A 19814-nucleotide genomic window follows, 5' to 3' on the forward strand; every position below is an offset into this window, starting at 1 on the left:
GCATATATAAGAGACTTTAAAAAAGTGGATCAATAGCAATGATTTACTTTAAAATAAAATTATATAAATGTCATTGAATTCCAAATAGTTTGTTATAATTATTTGAATAAAATGGATATAGATACATACATTTAAATTTAAGGCAGTGTTATCTAACAATGTGAAAGTAATAGTATCTTAGCCACCTTTTTTTTTTTTTTTGACTTCAAAATTGAGTGCTTGGCTATGGAAGGCAGTTTGGCAGTTACTTACAAAACTAAATATACCATATAACCCAGCAACTGTGCTCCTTGGTATTTACCCAAAGGAGTTGAAAAATTATGTCCACACAAAAGCTACACACAGATGTTTATAGCAGCTGTATTCCTAACTGCCAAAAGTTGGGAGCCACAGAGATGTCCTTCAATAGGTGAATGGTTGGGGCTCCCCTGGTGGCTGAGCTGTAAAGAATTTGCCTGCCAAATGCAGGAGACTCAGGTTCAATTCCTGAGTCAGGAAGATCCCCTGGAGAAGGAAATGACAACTCACTGTGGTATTCTTGCCTGAGAAATCCCATGGACAGAGGAGCCTGGTGGGCTACAGTCCACAGGGTCACAGAAGAGTCAGATTCGACTGAACACACACACAGTTGAATGGTTAAACCAGATAATGGAATATGATTCAGCATTAAAAAGAAGTGAGCTATGAAGCCATGAGAAGACATGGAGGGAACTGGAATGTATATTACTAAGTGAAAGAAGCCAACTTGAAAAGGCCGTACGGTATGTGATTCCAACTCCATCACATTCTGAGAAAGGCAACGCTATGGAGACAGTGAAGAGAATAGTGGTTGCTAGAGTTGGGGTAGGGAGGGGGTGAAATAACGGAGCAAGAGGATGTTCAGGGCAATGAAAGAACCCTGGATGATCCCGTAATGATGAATACATGTCCTTAAACATTTGTCCAGTGCCGTAGAAAATACAACACTAAAAATTCACCCTAAGGTAAACCGTGGGCTTTGAGGGATTATGATATGTCAGTTTAGAGTCAGCAATTATAACTGTTAGTGTATCACTCTGGTGGGTGATATGGATAACAAGGGAAGCTATACATGTATCGGGGCAGAGAGTATATGGGAAATCTCTGTACATTTCATTCAATTTTTCTGTGAACCTAAAACTGTTTTCAAAAATTTAAGTCTCAATAATGATAAAAAATAAACATAAAAAAGACCAAGTGCTTGGTACTGATCAGCTCAAATGAACTCGACGGAGCAATTCATAAAATATTGACCCCAGATTTCTGCATATTCTGAATTTTCAAGACATTCCATACTTGTATTTATCTTCCAATTTGCAACTGTTGGGAAATTGTTCAAATTGCTTTAAATCTTGTGTGGGTCACATAACATGTGAGCAGCCCAGTCTCCCATTTTGGCACCTGTTCTGGGCAGCAGTAGATTTAATTAAGCAAATTATAGAGTGACAACAGGGCTTTGGATGGTAAATCTAGCGGAGGTGTACAGAAATTAAAATACGAGTAAATCTCCAGTCCTGACCACCTCAGCCCTGGAACTTCAGACTCACATATCCAGCTGCCTACTCACCACATCTGCATAACGGACATCTCAAACCTAACATGTCAAAGTCCTAGTCGACTTCCGTGAAACCTGTGCCTCCCAAAACCTGCTCCATTTCAGCTAATGGTAGCTCCATGCTTTCAGTAATTCAGGTCAAAAGCTTGGTAGTCATGTCTGGATCATCTCATAAGTTATAGTTCACCTATCTTCTCTGTCTCCAAATATATCTGGAAAAAGGCCAGTCTAGACCATCTTCACCACTGCCCCTTTGGTCAGCATCAATATCTCTTGCCTGGACTGTGGTTTCCCCGCTTCCAACCTTGATTCCTGTATGTCATGCCTCAATGCAGCATCCATAGGGGTCCATTTACTTCTATCGGTTCTTGTTTCTCATCTGTGCACACTCTTTCATCCAGAATAGCAGGTAGCCTCAGGATAATGGCCTGAAACTGTCAACAGTCTGGATCCTGTGATCCGCCTGCCTCATTGCACATTCTTCTTCTCCTTGCTCAGCTCTCACCAGCCAACAGTCTCCCTGTGTTTTCCACATGCGTGGCAGACACTTCTGAGCCTCAGCATCTTTGTACTTGCCACTCCTCCTGTCTGAAGCCCTCTTCTCCTAAGCGTCCTAATGTCTTGCTCCTTTACTTCTTTTTGATCTTTACTCAAATGATACCTTCTCACTGAGCCTTCCTTATCCATCTTGCTTTACTTTACCCTGGCCTCTTATGGCTCAGCTGGTTAAGAATCCACCTGCAATGCAGGAGACCTGGGTTCAATCCCCGGGTTGGGAAGATCCCCTGGAGAAGGGAAAGGTTACCCACTACACTATTCTGGCCGGGAGAATTCCATGGACTGTATAGTCTACAGGGTTGCAAAGAGTCAGACGTGACGGAGCAACTTTCACTAGCATACTCATTTCTCATTTGCTGCTTTTTTCATTTATTTAATATTTGTTTGGCTGCATTGGGTGGGTCTTAGTTGCAGAGTGCAGGCTCAGTGGCTGTGGCACGTGGGCTTAGGTGACCTGCGGCATGTGGGATCTTAGTTCCCGGACCAGGGGTGGAACCCACGTATGTCCTCTGCATTGCAAGGTGAATTTTTAACCGCTGGACCACCAGGAAGTCCCTGCTTTTCTCCATAGCACTTTTCACCAGATAATGTAATATTATATGTATCTTACTGTTTTTGTTTACTGTGGATCTCTTTTTACTAGAATGTAAACTTCATGAGGGCTTCCCTGGTGGCTCAGTGGTAAAGAACCCACCTGCCAGGAAGGCAACAATTTTTAATGTTTTTTTTTTTCCCCCTTAGTTGCTGATTTTTTTTCATTGCATGTTTCTAGTGCCTGGAAATTCACTGGCATTCAGAATTTTTTGTTAGATGGATGAAAGTAAAGTGGTAGGACATAACTTAAATAAAGTGATTTCAGTGGGAGTGGAAAGAAAGTGATAATTGTCGGGGACATGACAGACGATGATTCTTAAAGACTTGGTAAGCCTGAAAGTAATCACTGGGAGGGAGTGAAGAGTCAGGGGTTATCTGTTCACTCAGCAAGGAGATCTTATTGACCACCTACTAGGTGCCCAGGTCAGTGTTTGTCATGGGGCTGCAGAAACTTGGCTCTGGCCGGGGGGGAAAGAGGCTGGCAATTTTGTAGGGGATAATTACCCAAGGTTAATTCTAGAATAGAAGCCTAAGTGACTTGGAAAAACAGTGATTGATTGACACTTTTCTGTCACTGGTTTGGTGGAACAAAGAAGTGAGGAGAGATGATGAAAAAGTTCCAGAACCACTGCCAGAGAGTCAGATGGGCTCTTGGAAAGTGATGAGAACCATGCTCTCCAGCAATAGCCTGACTCTGATCCTTGTCGGGGGGGGGGGGTCTCCCTGAGCCTTCAAAACCTGCTTATATCACAGGAAATTCAGTGGCCATTTACTCTTCGTAGCAACTGGATGTTTTTTTTCTCCTTTCTCCAGATCCTTGTTCAAAGTTCATGGTTACTTTTGGTTTTATCTACCTGCTTTTCATACCATTTCTCTCTAGAAATTAAGAGCATACCTTGGTATGGTATACTTTTAACCCTACTGATCTTGCCATGACCTCCAAAATTTATATTTGGAATAAATTGATTCCAAGAGATTATTTCTTAAGATGAGAATTACTGTGAAAGCACAACATTCCAGTCTGAAATTCACTGCAAGGATATGCACATAACCCTGTTGTAATAATGTTAATTTTCTCCATCAATGAACATCTATTGATTATTTACTGAAAACAAGAGGAGACTATAGAGTAAGTGTATTAGTAGGTGGCACTGGCTCATGAAAACAAGATAATGCTGTATTTTAGAGGAAGGAAGAATTTTAATTTCAGTTTATTTCTACCACAATACTCGGAGCTCTTACTGTATCCAAACATTAGAGGAATAAACTTCAGATTTACGGTGTAAAATGTGACCAGCCTGCTCTCCAGGTTTTTGCAATGCCAAGTTGGAGACAGAAGCATGAAGATGCAGCATGGTAAGCGTGAATGGAACAGGATAAAGAAAATGCTGTGGGGTCGTGAAAAAGGGAGCCAGGGTTCCGGCTGGCAGGTTCTGTGAGGTTTCAGGGCACAGAGATAGGATACACAGGATGTAATTGAAGGTGAGAGGGGACATGTGGAAGGAATTCAGACTTTGGGAACAGAGCTGCAAGAAAAAAAGGCCAGGAAAGCCAGAGAGTAGTGAAGGATGTATTCTGGGAAGGACAGGTCACCCAGTGTGGCTTGGCTGTGGAGCACTCGGAAGGAAGGGACGGGAGAAAGAGCTTGGAAGGGTGGTTGGAGACAGTCTTCCAATGTGTAGTTTCATTTGAGTGTCTTTTTTTAAAGCGTGGAAGAATCATTGAAGGGCTACAATGGCAGAGAATAGTGGTAATATTTGTATTTTGAAAGTGATTCTAATAGAAATAGAAGTTTTAAAACTTCAGCTAGAGAGGGCTTAAAAAAAAAAAACAAAAAAAGAGTTTCCTAGGCCCCACACAAAAGCAGTACAATAAGAATCTCTGAGGAGGATGCCCTGGGGACGGGTGTTCTGTAAACATTTTGGGTAATTTCTTCTGTCCCCCCAGCCCTACTGAGATATGTGTTAGTCGCTCAGTCGTGTCCAACTCTTTGTGACCCTATGGACTGTAACCCTCCAGGCTCCTCTGTCCATGGAATTTTCCAGGCAAGAATACCGGAGCGGGTAGTTATTGCCTTTTCCAGGGGATCTTCCCTACCTAGGGATCGAATCAAGTCCCTTGCACTGCAGGCAGTTTCTTTACCCTCTGAGCCACCAGGGAAGCCTCTATTGAGATATAAGGTTACTCAGTTTGTGTAAGTTTAAGGTGTACAACGTGATAATTTCATATATGTGTATACTGTGAAATCATTCCCACAGTGAGGTGAATAACATCTCCATCACCTCACATAGGAACTCCCAGGTGGCTCAGTAGATAAAGAATCTGCCTGCAATGCAGGAGATGCTGGAGTTTGATTCCTGGTTCAGGAAGATCCCCTGGAGGAGAGCATGGCAACCCACTCCAGAATCCTTGCCTAGAGAATCCCATGGATGGAGGAGCCGGTCAGGCTGCAGTCCATAGGTCGCAAAGAGTCGGACATGACTGAAACGACAGAACACACACCTCACCTGATGACCTTCTTGTGTTTGCTGAGAACATTTGAGACTTACTCTTTTAGCAACTTTCCATTATGTAATACAGTATTGCTGACTACAGTCACTGTGCTGTGCCTGAGATCTCCAGAATTTATTCATCTTATAACTGGAAATTCACACCTTTAACCAACATCTCCCCAGTTCTCTCATCCCCTAGCCCCTGACAACCACCATTTTATTCTTTGTTTTTATGAATTTTTGGCTGTTACGGAGTTTTTAGTTTCTTCCTATTAGTGAGATCAAATGGTATTTTTCTTCCTCTGTCTGACTTATTTCTCTAACATAATACTAATGTTGTTGCAAAAGATAGGATTTCCTTCTTTTTTACGACTAATATTCTGTTGTACATGTATATAGTTGGTCCTCTGTATCTGCAAATTCCACATCCACAGATTATAAAGGACAGAGTGCATTTTATAAGGGACCTGGGCACCCGTGGATTTTCATATGTTTAGTGGGTCCTGGAACCAATGTTCTGCGTGTACTGAGGTTTGACCAACCACATTTTCTTTGTTCATTGCTCTGTCAATGGACATGAGAGTGCCTGTTCAAGGCAGTGATTTCATTTCCTTTATCTATACCCATTAGGTGATTTCTTGTGCTGCCAGAACAGCAACTGTCTGAAGACCTGTGTTAGTTATATTTATATTTATTGTAAGGGGAAATGGAGGTGATGAAAACTGAGATGCCAAGAACCTCAGGAGCTTTCAGGGGTCCAGATGAGGGCTTGAACTGGAGCAGAGAGACTGCTGATGGAGCAGAGGGGCAAAGTCAAGAGCCCCTTTTGAACTAGAAGTGTTGGTGGGATGTGGGAGACCCTTTGTGTGTGGGGATGAGAAAGGAGCTGGAAGATGACTTTAGGGACCACTCTGGTGGTGGTGTGGATGGTGTTTCTGGGAGCCACCACAGGGAGAACAGGAGGAGTAGGAAGCAGATAACCAGATGTCTTCATATGGGGGAGGCTGATCAAAGGGGGTTGGCCAGAGGCAATAATGAACTCAATTTAGGTGTGTAATTCAGTTCCTTGTTTACCAATGAGGTAACTGAGACACTGAATGATGACGTGACTAGTTTGAGGTCACACAGCTAGTTGGTTATTAGAAAATCCTCTTGTTTTTATACCTGTCTAGAAGATTCACTGCTTGGTTATGCTGAGAGCATCCAGATAGTACTAGTAAATAATTACCAAGTGAAAAATATTATTAGATATATACTATAGTGGTGTTGCTGGTGTATGTTTTTAGCTGAATCCATGACAGCAAACTGGCCATTGCAGGCCGTTGGAAGAGAGAACCAGGTCTTGATTTCATGGTGTTATCATGGGGCTTTGTGCATATGTGCTAAGTCTCTTCAGTCGTGTCTCACTCTGTGTGATCCTATGGACTGTAGCTGCCAGGCTCCTCTGTCCATGGGATTCTCCAGGCAAGAATACTGGAGTGAGTTGCCATGCCTTCCTCCAGGGGATCTTCCTGACCCAGGGATCGAACGCGCATCTGTTACATCTCCTGCATTGGCAGGCAGGTTCTTTACCACTAGCACCACCTGGGAAGGCCAACATAGAGCTGCTGCTGCTGCTGCTAAGTCGCTTCAGTCGTGTCCGACTCTGTGCGACCCCATAGACAGCAGCCCACCAGGCTCCCCCATCCCTGGGATTCTCCAGGCAAGGACACTGGAGTGGGTTGCCATTTCCTTCTCCAATGCATGAAAGTGAAAAGTCAAAATGAAGTCACTCAGTCGTGTCCGACTCTTTGCAACCCACCAGGCTCCTCCATCCATGGGATTTTCCAGGCAAGAGTACAGGAGTGGGGTGCCATCACCTTCTCCGGAACATAAAGCTAGGAGACATGAAAACAGCAAGCGTACTTAGAGATTGGCCAGAACAACTTGATTTTACAGATAAGAAAACTGAGTCTCAGGGAGAGAAATATAGTTGTATAAGGCTGCACAGGTAACGGACACGACTGAAGTGACTTAGCAGCAGCAGCAACAGCACAGGTAACAAGGGATTAAGATGAAGCCTCCCCCTGCCCCCACCCCACTCCCTCCGGCCACCTTCTGACCCTTCAACTTAGTGATTTCTGTGGGAGGTCATCCGAACTATTACCGCAGCCATTGTACTAACCTTTGTGATTCGGCTGATTGCTTTATCATTTAATATCCCTTTAGACGGAAAACTGAATCATGAGCCATGTCCACATGGCTATGGAGTATGTGTTTAGGTTCGACAAGAAATGGGGACCTACATGGAAAACCAACTTATTTTCAATCTGGGCCTCCAGTATGACACTCTTGGTTTAGAAGTTCTGTATCTACAGCACAAAGCACCGAACCTGGACCATATTGTCTAGTCAATAAATGTGGGTCAAATGTGTGATTTGACCCCAGTGGCGTTTTTTTTTTTTTTTTTAATTATAGTCTTTGTTTAAAAAGTAAATCACCTGTGATGGATTCCTCAGGTCTCTACTGGGTCCACATGTAGGCACTCACTAAGCGTCACATGGTTCTCATTCTTTTCTTAAGAAACAGCAGAGAGGGCTGTCAGCTGACGAAGGCAGGATAAAATGAGTGCCGGAAAGCTCTTGGTCTGAATGTGACCTCTTGCTGGAATGCCAAAAATACGAACTTGCCAAGTTTCCTGGCCCAGTGACCTCCATATACAAAGGTCTTTTCTTTCTAGAAACAAACCTTTTTCTTCTGGTTTCTGATCTGACACACATACCCTCACAAACTCAAACACACACACACACAGAATCCCTACGAAAGTGGAAGTCTATGCGGTCTATGTAGTATATCTCTTTTTTTTCTTCCTGTATAGACCCTTTGCCATATATTTGAAATGTAAAATCTTTCTTCCTAAAGGCTGCCTTACTGTACTATGAAAACCCTGGACAAGCAGATTATTGAATAACCCATGACTTTGCCCTTCATCTGATTATTTCTCTGAAAGGGATCATAAGACATCCTGAAAAAGCCCAGAGGCCTTCAGAGTTCCGAATGATCACAGAGGACCTTTTTCCCTTGTCTTCCTGAAATGTCATGGCCACCCTGATCAGTATCAAAGGAAATCACTGTATGCATAAGGATCTAAAACAACAAAAAACGGAAATAAAAGAAATTTAGAACTCATTTTGGAAAAATGAAAGTTCATCTGTGGGCTTTGGGTCATATGAGGAGTATTATACCACTCTTTCATTGACTAGATGACTGTGAGGAATTTTTTTTAAATGCTGGTATAACCCAAGTAAGGAATATTTTAGGACAGTCATGTGGCTCTGACAAAGTGCTCTTCTTTCCAGTGATATGTGCCTGAGAACACAGGCTCACACACTAGGTGAGGAAGCCTTGACCTTCATGTGTTTTCATTAAGTGCTTATGGATCAGTTCCTCTTAAAATCCACAGTGCTAATGCCGGTGTGAACATGACCTACAAAAGAATTTGGTAACTTGAATTAAAACTCACCATGACAAAACCTTGAACTCAAATGTTAAGTGTCCTTAGAAGTATATTGACCTACAGATACATGCCAGTTTCAGCATTTTTTTTTAAAAAGAAGTTGGCTTATTCAATACACACTTTGTTTTAATTTCTGAAACTTTATAAAACTCTGAACATGAAGAAGTTCCCAAATCACAATAAAATAACTCTGCCTGGTCATACACTTCTGGAGTTTGGGGTTCAGAAAACATAAACCCAGTCTTCAGTATCTCCCATCTTCAGCAATTACTTGTGGACAGAGTTAAAAGCAATAGGATTTTTTTCATATTTGTTGATCAGCTCAAATTCTTGTGATGTTCTTTCATAAACTCTGGTCTAGAACTGATTTCACTACCATTGTCATATTGTCTTTTATAATTTTTAACATGCTGGAGAAAGGGAGAGAAAGCTCAAGTACTAGCTAGTTGCTAGGGACTGTGCTGGGTACTTTATATACATCAGTTCATTTCATCCATGTAACAGCCCTGTGAGGTACATATTATTACTTTTGCAGATGGGGAAGGCTAAACTTATTGTGTTTAAGAAACTTGCTAATATTCATTTAGAAAATTAATAATCAGAGCAAAACTGATTCTGGCTGATTGGTCTAAATAAGACCAATCCATGGTAAAGAATCCAACAGCAATGCAGGAGACCTGGGTTAGATCCCTGGGTTGGAAAGGTCCCCTGGAGAAGGGAAAGGCTACCCACTCCAGTATTCTGGCCTGGAGAATTCCATGGACTGTATAGTCCATGGGATCGCAAAGAGTTGGACATGACTGAGCAACTTTTACAACAACAACAATGTATTTATATGTCAGAAGGCTTTCCTTACCCAATAGATTGCAGACTAGTTAAGGGTATAGGTCATCTAGTTCAGTGTTGTATTCCTAGCATGTAGCTCAGAAACGGGCATCGATGGATAAACATGTGTTCTATTCAGTTGAGTTGGATGGGACACTCCTGGTACATAAACCCAGGGGAGAGAGAGTACAAGACTATGGTTTAGTAACTGAGGGTATTTGTTGTTGGTAAATGACTATGAGCTTTGGATGCAAAAAGCTCAACTTTGGATTGTAACTTCTTAAGCTTGCATCTGTATAATTTGAAGAAGTTACTTAGCCTCTCTTGGTCTCACTTTAAAATGGGAATATTAATTGTACCTTCGTGATTATTTATGAAAATTACATTTCTGATGGTTAGCAAATGTACTATTATCCTTAATAGGAGTTGAATGAGGATGCCTTTGTAACATGCTAATCTAATTAGTACTAATTGTCCCACTAAAATGTAAACTCCATGATGGGAGGTATTTTCATGTTTTAATCATTGTATTCCAAATATTTAGAACACTACTGTCCAATAGAGCATCCTATGATAATGAAAGTATTCTCTATTGGGGTGTCTAATACTGTAGCCACAACCACATGTGGTTATCGAACACTTGAAATGTGACTGTGGAACTGAATTTTAAATTTTATTTCATTTTAATTAAACCAAGGTAGGCATATGTGCTAGGGGTACACTGTATTAGCACAGTCCTGGAGTGTTACACAGTCCAAGGATATTTCAATAATTACTTATTACATGAATGAATCCCCTTGGGATTCAAAACAAACAAACAAACAAACAAACAAGAGCTTCCTGGTTGTGTATTTAGTGCATTTTTTATAGAGAAGCAATGAAACACTTTACGGAGTGATCTGCTCATTCTGGAAGCCTTGTTAGAGTCCAGTATATGATTCAGTTTACAACAGAAGTGAATTTTTGATTTCTGTTTCTTTTTGGTGATAGGTCAAGAAAGATTTGGAAACATGACACGGGTCTATTACCGAGAAGCTATGGGTGCATTTATTGTCTTCGATGTCACCAGGCCAGCTACATTTGAAGCAGTGACAAAGTGGAAGAATGACTTGGACTCAAAGTTAAGTCTCCCTAATGGCAAACCAGTTTCCGTGGTTTTGTTGGCCAACAAATGTGACCAGGGGAAGGATGTGCTACTGAACAACGGCCTCAAGATGGACCAGTTCTGCAAGGAGCATGGTTTCGTGGGATGGTTCGAAACATCAGCAAAGGTAATGTGACGTTAAAGGATAAGCTTATTGTAGGCAGGATTCACAAAGAAAATGGCATATCATCATCATCATTATTACCATAATGATAGTATATGTTTGTTTAGCGATTTGTAGTTCTCAAACTGCTTTAATCTCGTTCTTATTTCAAGGGGATGGGTGCAACTGTGACCCACAATTTAAGGTGTTTGTGGCTAAGGCAGCAAAGCAACCTGTATGTGATCACACTGACAGTATTCAATAACTGTGTTCATGTATGGAGTGCTTATGATATGCCAGTGGGATTTTTGTGTGTTTTCTCATTTAGGCCTCACAATAGCCCTGGTAGGTAAGAATGATTTTAGTCAATGAAAGAAACAGGCTTCACTTTCAGTGTCAGTGCTTTACTCAAGTATTAGTTGACTCCATCAGCACTTAATATGTTTCACTGTGTATCAGGAACTGTGCTTTGCCCTAGAAATGAAAAGATGGCCAGAGCACAGAACGAGCACATTGGGAATGTTGGAATAGTGGGCTGAGAGAATGGGTGGCAAATACGCCTGTAAGGAACATAGTGTGGCTTGGCACTGCTCACCGTCCTGGTGGCAGCGAGTAGCAGGAAGTGTGGGCAGAGTCAGGGCCGGAAGACGCAGAATCCAGTGTGAGCTGGTGAGAGGCTTAACCTCCCCTCTGTGCTCCACGCTGTTATCTAATGTATCAGGGGCACAATTTTTACTCTGCTCCCTTTGTCTCTGTGTCTCAGTATCAGAGAGAAAAATATTTTCATCATACATTTTGAAAAAAATTTAAAAAATCATAAATTAAAAGTAAATGGTTTAATATATTTTTCTGATATTTTCTATGTGCATATATATATATATATGTTTTGCATTACTAAGATTGCATTCTGCATAGTTGTAAATCATAATTTTCCACTTATTTATTTGTGGAATACACATATGTATACTTGTGGAGCACAGGCACTGTGCTAATTGTTTGGGATTCATCTTTGAGTAAGATAGGCATTGTCTCTGCTCTGAGGGAAGTTAACACCTAGGCCTTGCTGTGAACCTTTGAGTGCGTGGTTTGGAAATACAGCTTGAATGGACATCATTTAAGTAGGCTTAAAGAAAGAAAGAAAGAGAAGTCATTCAATTGTGTCCGACTCTTTGCGACCCCATGGACTATAGCCCACCGGGTTCCTCCGTCCATGGGATTTTCCAGGCAAGAATACTGGAGTGGGTGGCCACTTCCTTCTCCAGGGGATCTTCCAGATCCTAGGACTGAACCCAGGTCTCCCACATGGTAGGTAGACGATTTACCGTCAGACGGTAAATAGGCTGAGGAGGAGCCTCTGAAGGATTTTACACCAGAGGGTAGAGTGGTCAGATTTGCCCTTGGAGACTCTGGAAAGACAGATTGACGTGGTAGTGATTGTATTCTTATGAGAAAACAACAAAGCCTTGAGCTAAGGTAATGGCTGTAGAGATTGCAGACAAAAACCTGATGTGAGACTATCGCTACAGTGAAAGCTTGAGCAGGAGGACTGAACAACTGCTTGGGGTGGGAGGCGCTGGAGCGGGAGGTCGGGGCGACGATGCCTCTTATCTGACCTGTTGGTTCAGTCTTTGGGGGAGGGTCTCAGTGCCCGCCCTCTCCCAGTGCTGCCTCTAAGTTGGCCTTATGTTTAGAAAGTTTTACTTCTTGGTTCCTTGTTTTCCTTCTTGAGGCCTCAGCATGCTTGTACGTGCTTCCCCTTTTTCCTTTTAAAATCCTTTGTTTTCCTTATTATTTTTTAGGATTTTTTTCCTTAGATTTGGGACACAATACCTGTTTTCTATTTCCTGGCTCTCATTGAACCTTGTCGGTTTGTTTGTTTCAAGAATTTATTGTAATGATAGGTCAGCCAAGTAATACTTGCTGATATGATTAAGAGACGGACATTTAAGAAACACTATCCTCCGCCCTCCTCCCCACCCCTCCACCATCCCCCACACCAAGCGGCTCGTGGAATCTTGGCTCCCTGACCAGGGATCGAACCTGTGCTGCCTGCATTGGAAGCAGAGTCTTAACTGCTGGACCGTCAGGAAAGTCCCAGAAATAGTACATTTTTAATAGTTATTGGGCGTTAGTCTGGCTTTTTAAAAAATTCCATAATGTGGGTGAATGCATCCATTTACCAATTCCTTAGCCCCATACTCAACTTCATTCCACGGATCCTTGAATATTCCTTCAAATTCCTTTCTTTCCTAAGAGTCTCCAGCCCAGAAGCCTCTAGGCACAGGGGGAAAAACCAGAATTTTGGAGAACTCCTTTTCTCAATTAATGACCTTACATCTGGAGGGCAATCTATATCGAATGACTCATATTATGTAAGGATATATTTAAAGCCATCATTCTTTCATTCAGCAAATGTTATGGGATGCCTGTTATATACCAGGCACTGGGAACAGAGAAATTTATGAAACAGGATCCTGACTTCATGTATAACAATAACAACAAAACCTAAGTAAAACATACGGATATATCCAATATATATTGGACAGACAATAAGTACCAACAGAAAAATAAGAGAAAAGGAAGAAAGAGGCCTATGAATTTGTGAGGAGGGCTGAAATGTCTTGTGGGACAAGGACTTTCTTTCACTTCATGCTGACATTCCTTGCACAATGATTGCAGTGTCAAACTCTACTTAAGGGCATGATGTTAATTAACTTAAGGCCTGGCTGACCCACCATGCACTTTAATGCTGGATTTCTAATCCTCCAAATCCCAAATCCTTTACAAATCCAAGTGTAAACTTTAAGAGAAGCTTTGTACAGAGAGAGGGCGGACGGAGTTTCCCAAGGCTAAAGGGCACTGAACTGCTAATATGACCAAGAAGGTACAAGGCCTCACTGTAGAAGGTAGAACCTACACCTGTCTTCCCTCCAAGCATACTGCTGTTGAAATTGTCCTTCCGGATGTCTTAATAATGAAAATGGCTTCCCAGAGCCAGGCGGGTTTTCAAAGTTGACACCGAGGTGTGCAGGAACAATCCTGCAGCAGGAACAATACTGCAGCCTTGATTAGTCAGATTGTTCCCAAAGTCTTTTTATTTTTAAGATCTCTGATAAAGCTCTGCTTCCTTTCTGAGGACAGTATTTCAGCGTTTACAAAACAGAGGCCCGGCTCAGACTGTCTGCCTGAAGCTAAGATGGCAGCATTTGGAGGCAGCACCAATTCATTCTTTGATTACCTTTGGGACCAGGGAACATTTCCCATAAAGATCTTTGTCTTATAAAAGTGTCTCTCCTAACAACGTGAGTCCTCTTGGGTCACATCATTATCAGTCTGGTGATAAACATCTGATTTTCTTTTTTTTTAGTGTTTCCAAAACTTCTAATGAGCTAACGTCCACAGCCTCTGGCTTTGTTCTCCCAGCCGCCTCTTGCACAAATCCTGTGGGCATCATCAGCCGTCTGGCCATGCCCGAAGCTGAAACTAGCAGGATGTTAGAGGAGCTTGTTCTTTAGACAAGCCTCCTTTCTGCTGCTGACCCCACTGCCAAAGTAAATTTGCCTTTTGCTCTTCAATCTTCTCGAGAAACTTTCTGCAAGAATTTTCATGCCGTGTGCTGTTGCTGGAATACGCATGGTACCCTCTGGCTGTGAATTAAGAGAGGGAAAAAAATTAAAAGTAAATGTATGCTAGCATCTTTGGTTTTTCACACCATCTCTTCAAATACCAAAAGCAAAGGAAGGAAAAGAAAAGCAGTCTCCTAAGTCAGGTTTTCTTGCGTTTTCAACCTCTGCATTCTCTTCTTTTCTTAGCCATGTTTAGTTGAATTCTGCCTGGGGATTCACTACAGCCAGGTAACATATAACTGGGGTGAGCATATGTCCCATTTTCTGGAACATTCCTGATTTATGCCTGGGGTCCTAGCAAAATTATTTTTAACACCTTCATTTCTGGTCTGTAATTTAATTTAACCTGTAGGTCAGGAGCTCTGATGCATCTCACTGTCCACATCATACCTTATCTCTAATAATGGCTCTTATGCATTTTTGTGTCCAAGCTCGGTATTTATAATATGCTTTGGTAGATTTGTCTATTTAGAATGAGGGCCTTGGCCTGCTCTTGCCAGAGCATTCCCAAGATTGAGAATCCTATCTTTTGGGCCCATATCAACGGCTGATGGAGCCCCCTGACCTTCTACTCCATTTACCTGGTGCCTTCTTGATACTTTTTGCCTGAATCTCTGAAGGTACTTCCTTTGGATTCATGCTATGGCCAGATCCAATTACCTTTTTGAGTTACTATGAGATTAAGTAACCCAGGGCTCCCTGAATGTTTTATGTCTGATCCCACCACACACACATCCCACCTTGTCTCAATCTCTGTAGCTGACTCTGAGGCTCACAAAAGCTGCACTCAGAAGAAGGGTCTGTTTCTACATCTCAGTCCTTCCCAGGCTGCTCCATCTTACTCTTGTGCTGTGGTGGTTCCCATGAGGTTGTGTTCAGAAGCAGGACACCAGGAAAATGCCATATGGATGGGAAATAATAGGGCGGGTGGGATCTACCCGAGCGGCCACAAGAACAGTCTCAGAAAGACCTGCAGTGTCTTCTGTTTATGCAGCCTCCACAGCATGCTCTACTTCTGGAAGATTTCCTTTCTGTTTCTGTCCTATTTATAGTGACCTTTAGGCCCACTTCAATCTCAGAATATTCTAAGATCAATAGGTACCCTAGAAGAAACTTTCTAACATTAACCTCTTGAATTTTAGTCTCTTCCCTAAAACTAAAAAGCAAGATGTTGATGTGTGGCCTGCTAAGGGAAGGAATATACCCAGTAGTAGTTTCTATAAGACATCAGTAGCTTTTAGGGAGAGGAGAAGACTCTTGAGAGTTGATTGGACAACAAGGAAATCAAACCAGTCAATCCTAAAGGAAATCAACCCTGAATACTCACTGGAAGGACTGATGCTGAAGCTGAAACTCCAAAACTTCGGCCACCTGATGTGAAGAGCCGACTTCTTGGAAAAGACCCTGATACATGGAAAGATTGAAGGCAGGAGGAGAAGGGGGCAACAGAGGATGGAATGGTTGGATGGCATCACAAACCCAATGGACTGAGTTTGAGCAGACTCTGGGTAATGGTGAAAGACAGGGAAGCCTGGCGTGCTGCAGTTCATGGGGTCACAGAAAGTCAGACACAACTTAGCCACTGAACAACAACACACGGGGGTTTCATGGTGCAGCGAAACACCTATTTTTCATGTGTTTTGGGTTTCCAGTAACTGTTGAAAACGCATTTATTATCTTTAGGGAGCTTCTCGCCAGGGAAGGCTTACCTCCCCAGGGAGAGCCCATAAAACTTTCTTCTTTTGCTTTCTTTGCAGCTAAAAAACAGGCATATGACCTAGATTCCGCCTACAGACTGATTCGTAAGTGAGCAACTAGAGGATAAAGGTGCAATGCAGAACCTGTGTTTTGCCCCCTCTGGGGAGGGTGCTGGCAGAACAGACTTCCGTTTTTGGGAGAGAGTGTGGTTTGCTGAGTCCTCTGCTGGATGCAGGATCAAGATCCCGTCCCAGGAACAACTGCATTCAAGTTGAGCTCCTCAGAGCTTTGCAGATTACAGGACCTAGTGTTCAGTGGTGGCTGGTAGCAGTGTTCTCATCACACTTGTTGTATATGGGATCTGAGTTTCTGGAAGCTTAGGCTAAATCTGGTTTTTCTAGACTACTGTTTCTGTAGCCTACTGAGTAATTCTGAAAAAAATCTAATATGCCTTGAATAAATGATTTCATGTTTAGCTAGCATTGGCTTCTGAGTCTTGTGACTGAGAATTCAAATTAATATACGTGATCAAATGGGTTTGAGAAAACCAACTTCGCTGTCCCCTTTGCTGTTGGAATTCTCAGGCCTTTGATATCTTACACACATGCTGAATCTCTGGTAATAACCATGTCTAGGTTCTTCCTGTTTGCTGTATGTGAACTTTGTGTAGAAATTTTTACATGTATGAACTCATTCAATCCTGGCATGATCCTATAGAGTAACTATTAATGTTATTACAATTAAAAAAAACATTGAGATGAGACCTAGGCAATTTCCCTAAAGCTATATAGTTATTACCTTACTTCTTTGATTCTAACAGACACTTTTTGTTCCTTCCTAGATTAAGATTTCAAAATCAAGATATGTCTCTAGTTAGTGTGGATTTCTAAAACGACAGTGTGTTACACGTGTAGTGATATTTTTTGTATTATCTCCTCCAAAAGGGCACTCTCTCAGGCATCAGTTTGTAAATTATTTTTGGCCACATAGAACACTTAACAAACTAATAGAACACTTTAAGGAAATGCTGTGAAAGGGAAAGACTGAAGGCAAAAGGAGAAGAGGGCAGCAGAGAATGAGGCGGTTGGATAGAATCACCGACTCAAGGGACATGGATCTGAGCAAACTCCGGGAGATAGTGGGGGATGGCGGAGCCTAGCGTGCTGTAGTCCATGCGGTCACAGAGTCAGACACGGCTGAGCAACAACAGTAAGGAAATGCGGGCCTAGAATTCTCTTGGAAAGGGAAAGTTTTCTGTATTTCGTTGTATTTTTTTAAAACGTTTTTTAATTTGTTATAATATTGCTTCTGGTTTACCTTTTGGTTTTTTGGCTTTGAGTCATGTGGAATCTTAGCTCCCTGACCAGGGATCAAAACCTCACCCCTGCATTGGAAGGCCAACTCATAACCATTGGACTGCCAAGGAAATCCCTGTATTTCATTGTTTAGTAAACTTTTATTCATTATCATTATTATTTTTTAATTGCTCTGAAAGCTGAAATAAGCAGCAGTTAAGTGGCTCATTTTCTAGAAACTGCTTGAAGGGTAGGATCACACATCATTTATTTTTATAGGCTTTTAGAAAATATGTAATTAGAAATACAATGCATTTATACAAACCGGAAATGCATTGTTGAGCTTGGGTATGGGTAGATGGTTACACTAATTCATTTTTTAATGAATTGAGTATAGGACATTGTTCTTAAAAAATCCTTTTATTTTTCAATCAAGTAGTAAGCCATCTCTGGCTTAGTCCCAAATTTTAAATATCAGTCCATGAAAAAATTCTTGATAGTCACTGGTGCATTCATTGATTCAACACAATTTGTATCAAATGACTGTTCAAGTCTGTGCTGTGAACAATGTGTATTAAACCTTTTCTGGGCTCAGAGCATGCTTTTAGGTTCCTGTTCTTAAAATGCCAGAACTCCCTATGGGAAGTAGATATGCCACATTTTAGGCATCTGTCTCCAAAGACTTTATCTGGAGTTGTAGGCTGTGCCTCCCCTGACTCGGTTGGGGTACAACATGTTTAACCTGGCATTTTTAACCAATCTGCTTAAAGCTGTTGTTCTTAGGAACATAAAAGGAAGGGCCCAATTTGAAAATCCAAAACCAGACCAAAGTTAGAAGGTATCATGTACAGGAAATGATGGCAGTGGTTATGAGTCATGATCATTTCATATAGTGACCACTAGTCTGTAGTACAACTATTTGAATCATCATTTCTGACAGATTCTTAATGCCCTGCATGAAAAATGGAATCATTGCTTGAAACTGAGAGTAGCTTAAGTATGAGTCTTAAATTCAAGCAACTCATCTGTTTAGGAGTCAGTATAAACTAAGAATAATATTTTAATTTTTAACTTTAGCTAATTAATTCTCCAGAGGTTTTCTAGGTCTATGCTAATTATTTGCTAGGTAATATGGGAAGAAGCACAAGCTGGAATCAAGATTGGCGGGAGAAATATCAATAACCTCAGATATGCAGATGACACCACCCTTATGGCAGAAAGTGAAGAGGAACTAAAAAGCCTCTTGATGAAAGTGAAAGAGGAGAGTGAAAAAGTTGGCTTAAAATTCAACATTCAGAAAACTAAGATCATGGCATCTGGTCCCGTCACTTCATGGGAAATAGATGGGGAAACAGGGGAAACAGTGTCAGACTTTATTTTTCTGGGCTCCAAAATCACTGCAGATGGTGATTGCAGCCATGAAATTAAAAGATGCTTACTCCTTGGAAGCAAAGTTATAACCAACCTAGACAGCATATTCAAAAGCAGAGACATTACTTTGCCAACAAAGGTCCGTCTAGTCAAGGCTATGGTTTTTCCTGTGGTCATGTATGGATGTGAGAGTTGGACTGTGAAGAAAGCTGAGTGCCGAAGAATTGATGCTTTTGAACTGTGGTGTTGGAGAAGACTCTTGAGAGTCCCTTGGACTGCAAGGAGATCCAACCAGTCCATCCTAAAGGAGATCAGTCCTCGGTGTTCATTGGAAGGACTAATGCTGAAGCTGAAACTCCAGTACTTTGGCCACCTGATGCGAAGAGCTGACTCATTGGAAAAGACCCTGATGCTGGGAGGGATTGGGGGCAGGAGAATGGGACCACAGAGGATGAGATGGTTGGATGGCATCATCGACTCAATGGACATGAGTTTGGGTGAACTCTGGGAGTTGGTGATAGACAGGGAGGCCTGGTGTGCTGCGATTCATGGGTTCGCAAAGAATCAGACACGACTGAGCGACTGAACTGAACTGAACTAATGGGCTCCAACTATGACTAAGACATTGCAGAAAAATAAAGACAGACCCTCAGAGGTTATTACCACAGCCAGGTGTGCGGGAGGCAAGGAGTTGCATTTGCCATCCTCTCCTGCAGGGATTGCATTTGTATTACCTGCAGTGCAGGTCCTTCTTGTCTCATGCTTAGACAGTTGTTATAGACTCCAGACCTGGCTTGAGGTAGACTATACAACATGATGCTAAAAATTCAACCTATCCAAGGAATCACTTTGATTTTTTCATAGTCCAGTTCAAGAATCTTCTGTAGGGTGTACTTCTTGATTTAAATTTAGACATCTGAAAGCAGAGGTCAGCTGGCTATGACCTGTGGGCCAAATGTGGCTGCCCCTCTGTAGTAAATGAAGGGTTATCAGAGCACAGCCATGCTCATTGGTGCACGTGTTATCTGTGCCTGCTTTT

The 19814-nt window shown here is 41.9% G+C and overlaps 1 protein-coding gene across 1 annotated transcript in view; it reads left to right on the forward strand.

Annotated features, from left to right (window-relative positions):
• Nucleotides 1–19814, forward strand: part of RAB38 (RAB38, member RAS oncogene family) — a 68847-nt gene that overhangs the window by 14702 nt on the left and 34331 nt on the right. Inside the window, exon 2 of the mRNA XM_005909918.3 lies at nt 10529–10809. Within this exon, the coding sequence (XP_005909980.1) occupies nt 10529–10809 (281 nt within the window). The remainder of the gene's footprint in view (nt 1–10528; nt 10810–19814) is intronic.

The sequence above is a fragment of the Bos mutus genome, chromosome 29, assembly GCF_027580195.1.
Source record: "Bos mutus isolate GX-2022 chromosome 29, NWIPB_WYAK_1.1, whole genome shotgun sequence".
Lineage (NCBI taxonomy): Eukaryota > Metazoa > Chordata > Mammalia > Artiodactyla > Bovidae > Bos > Bos mutus.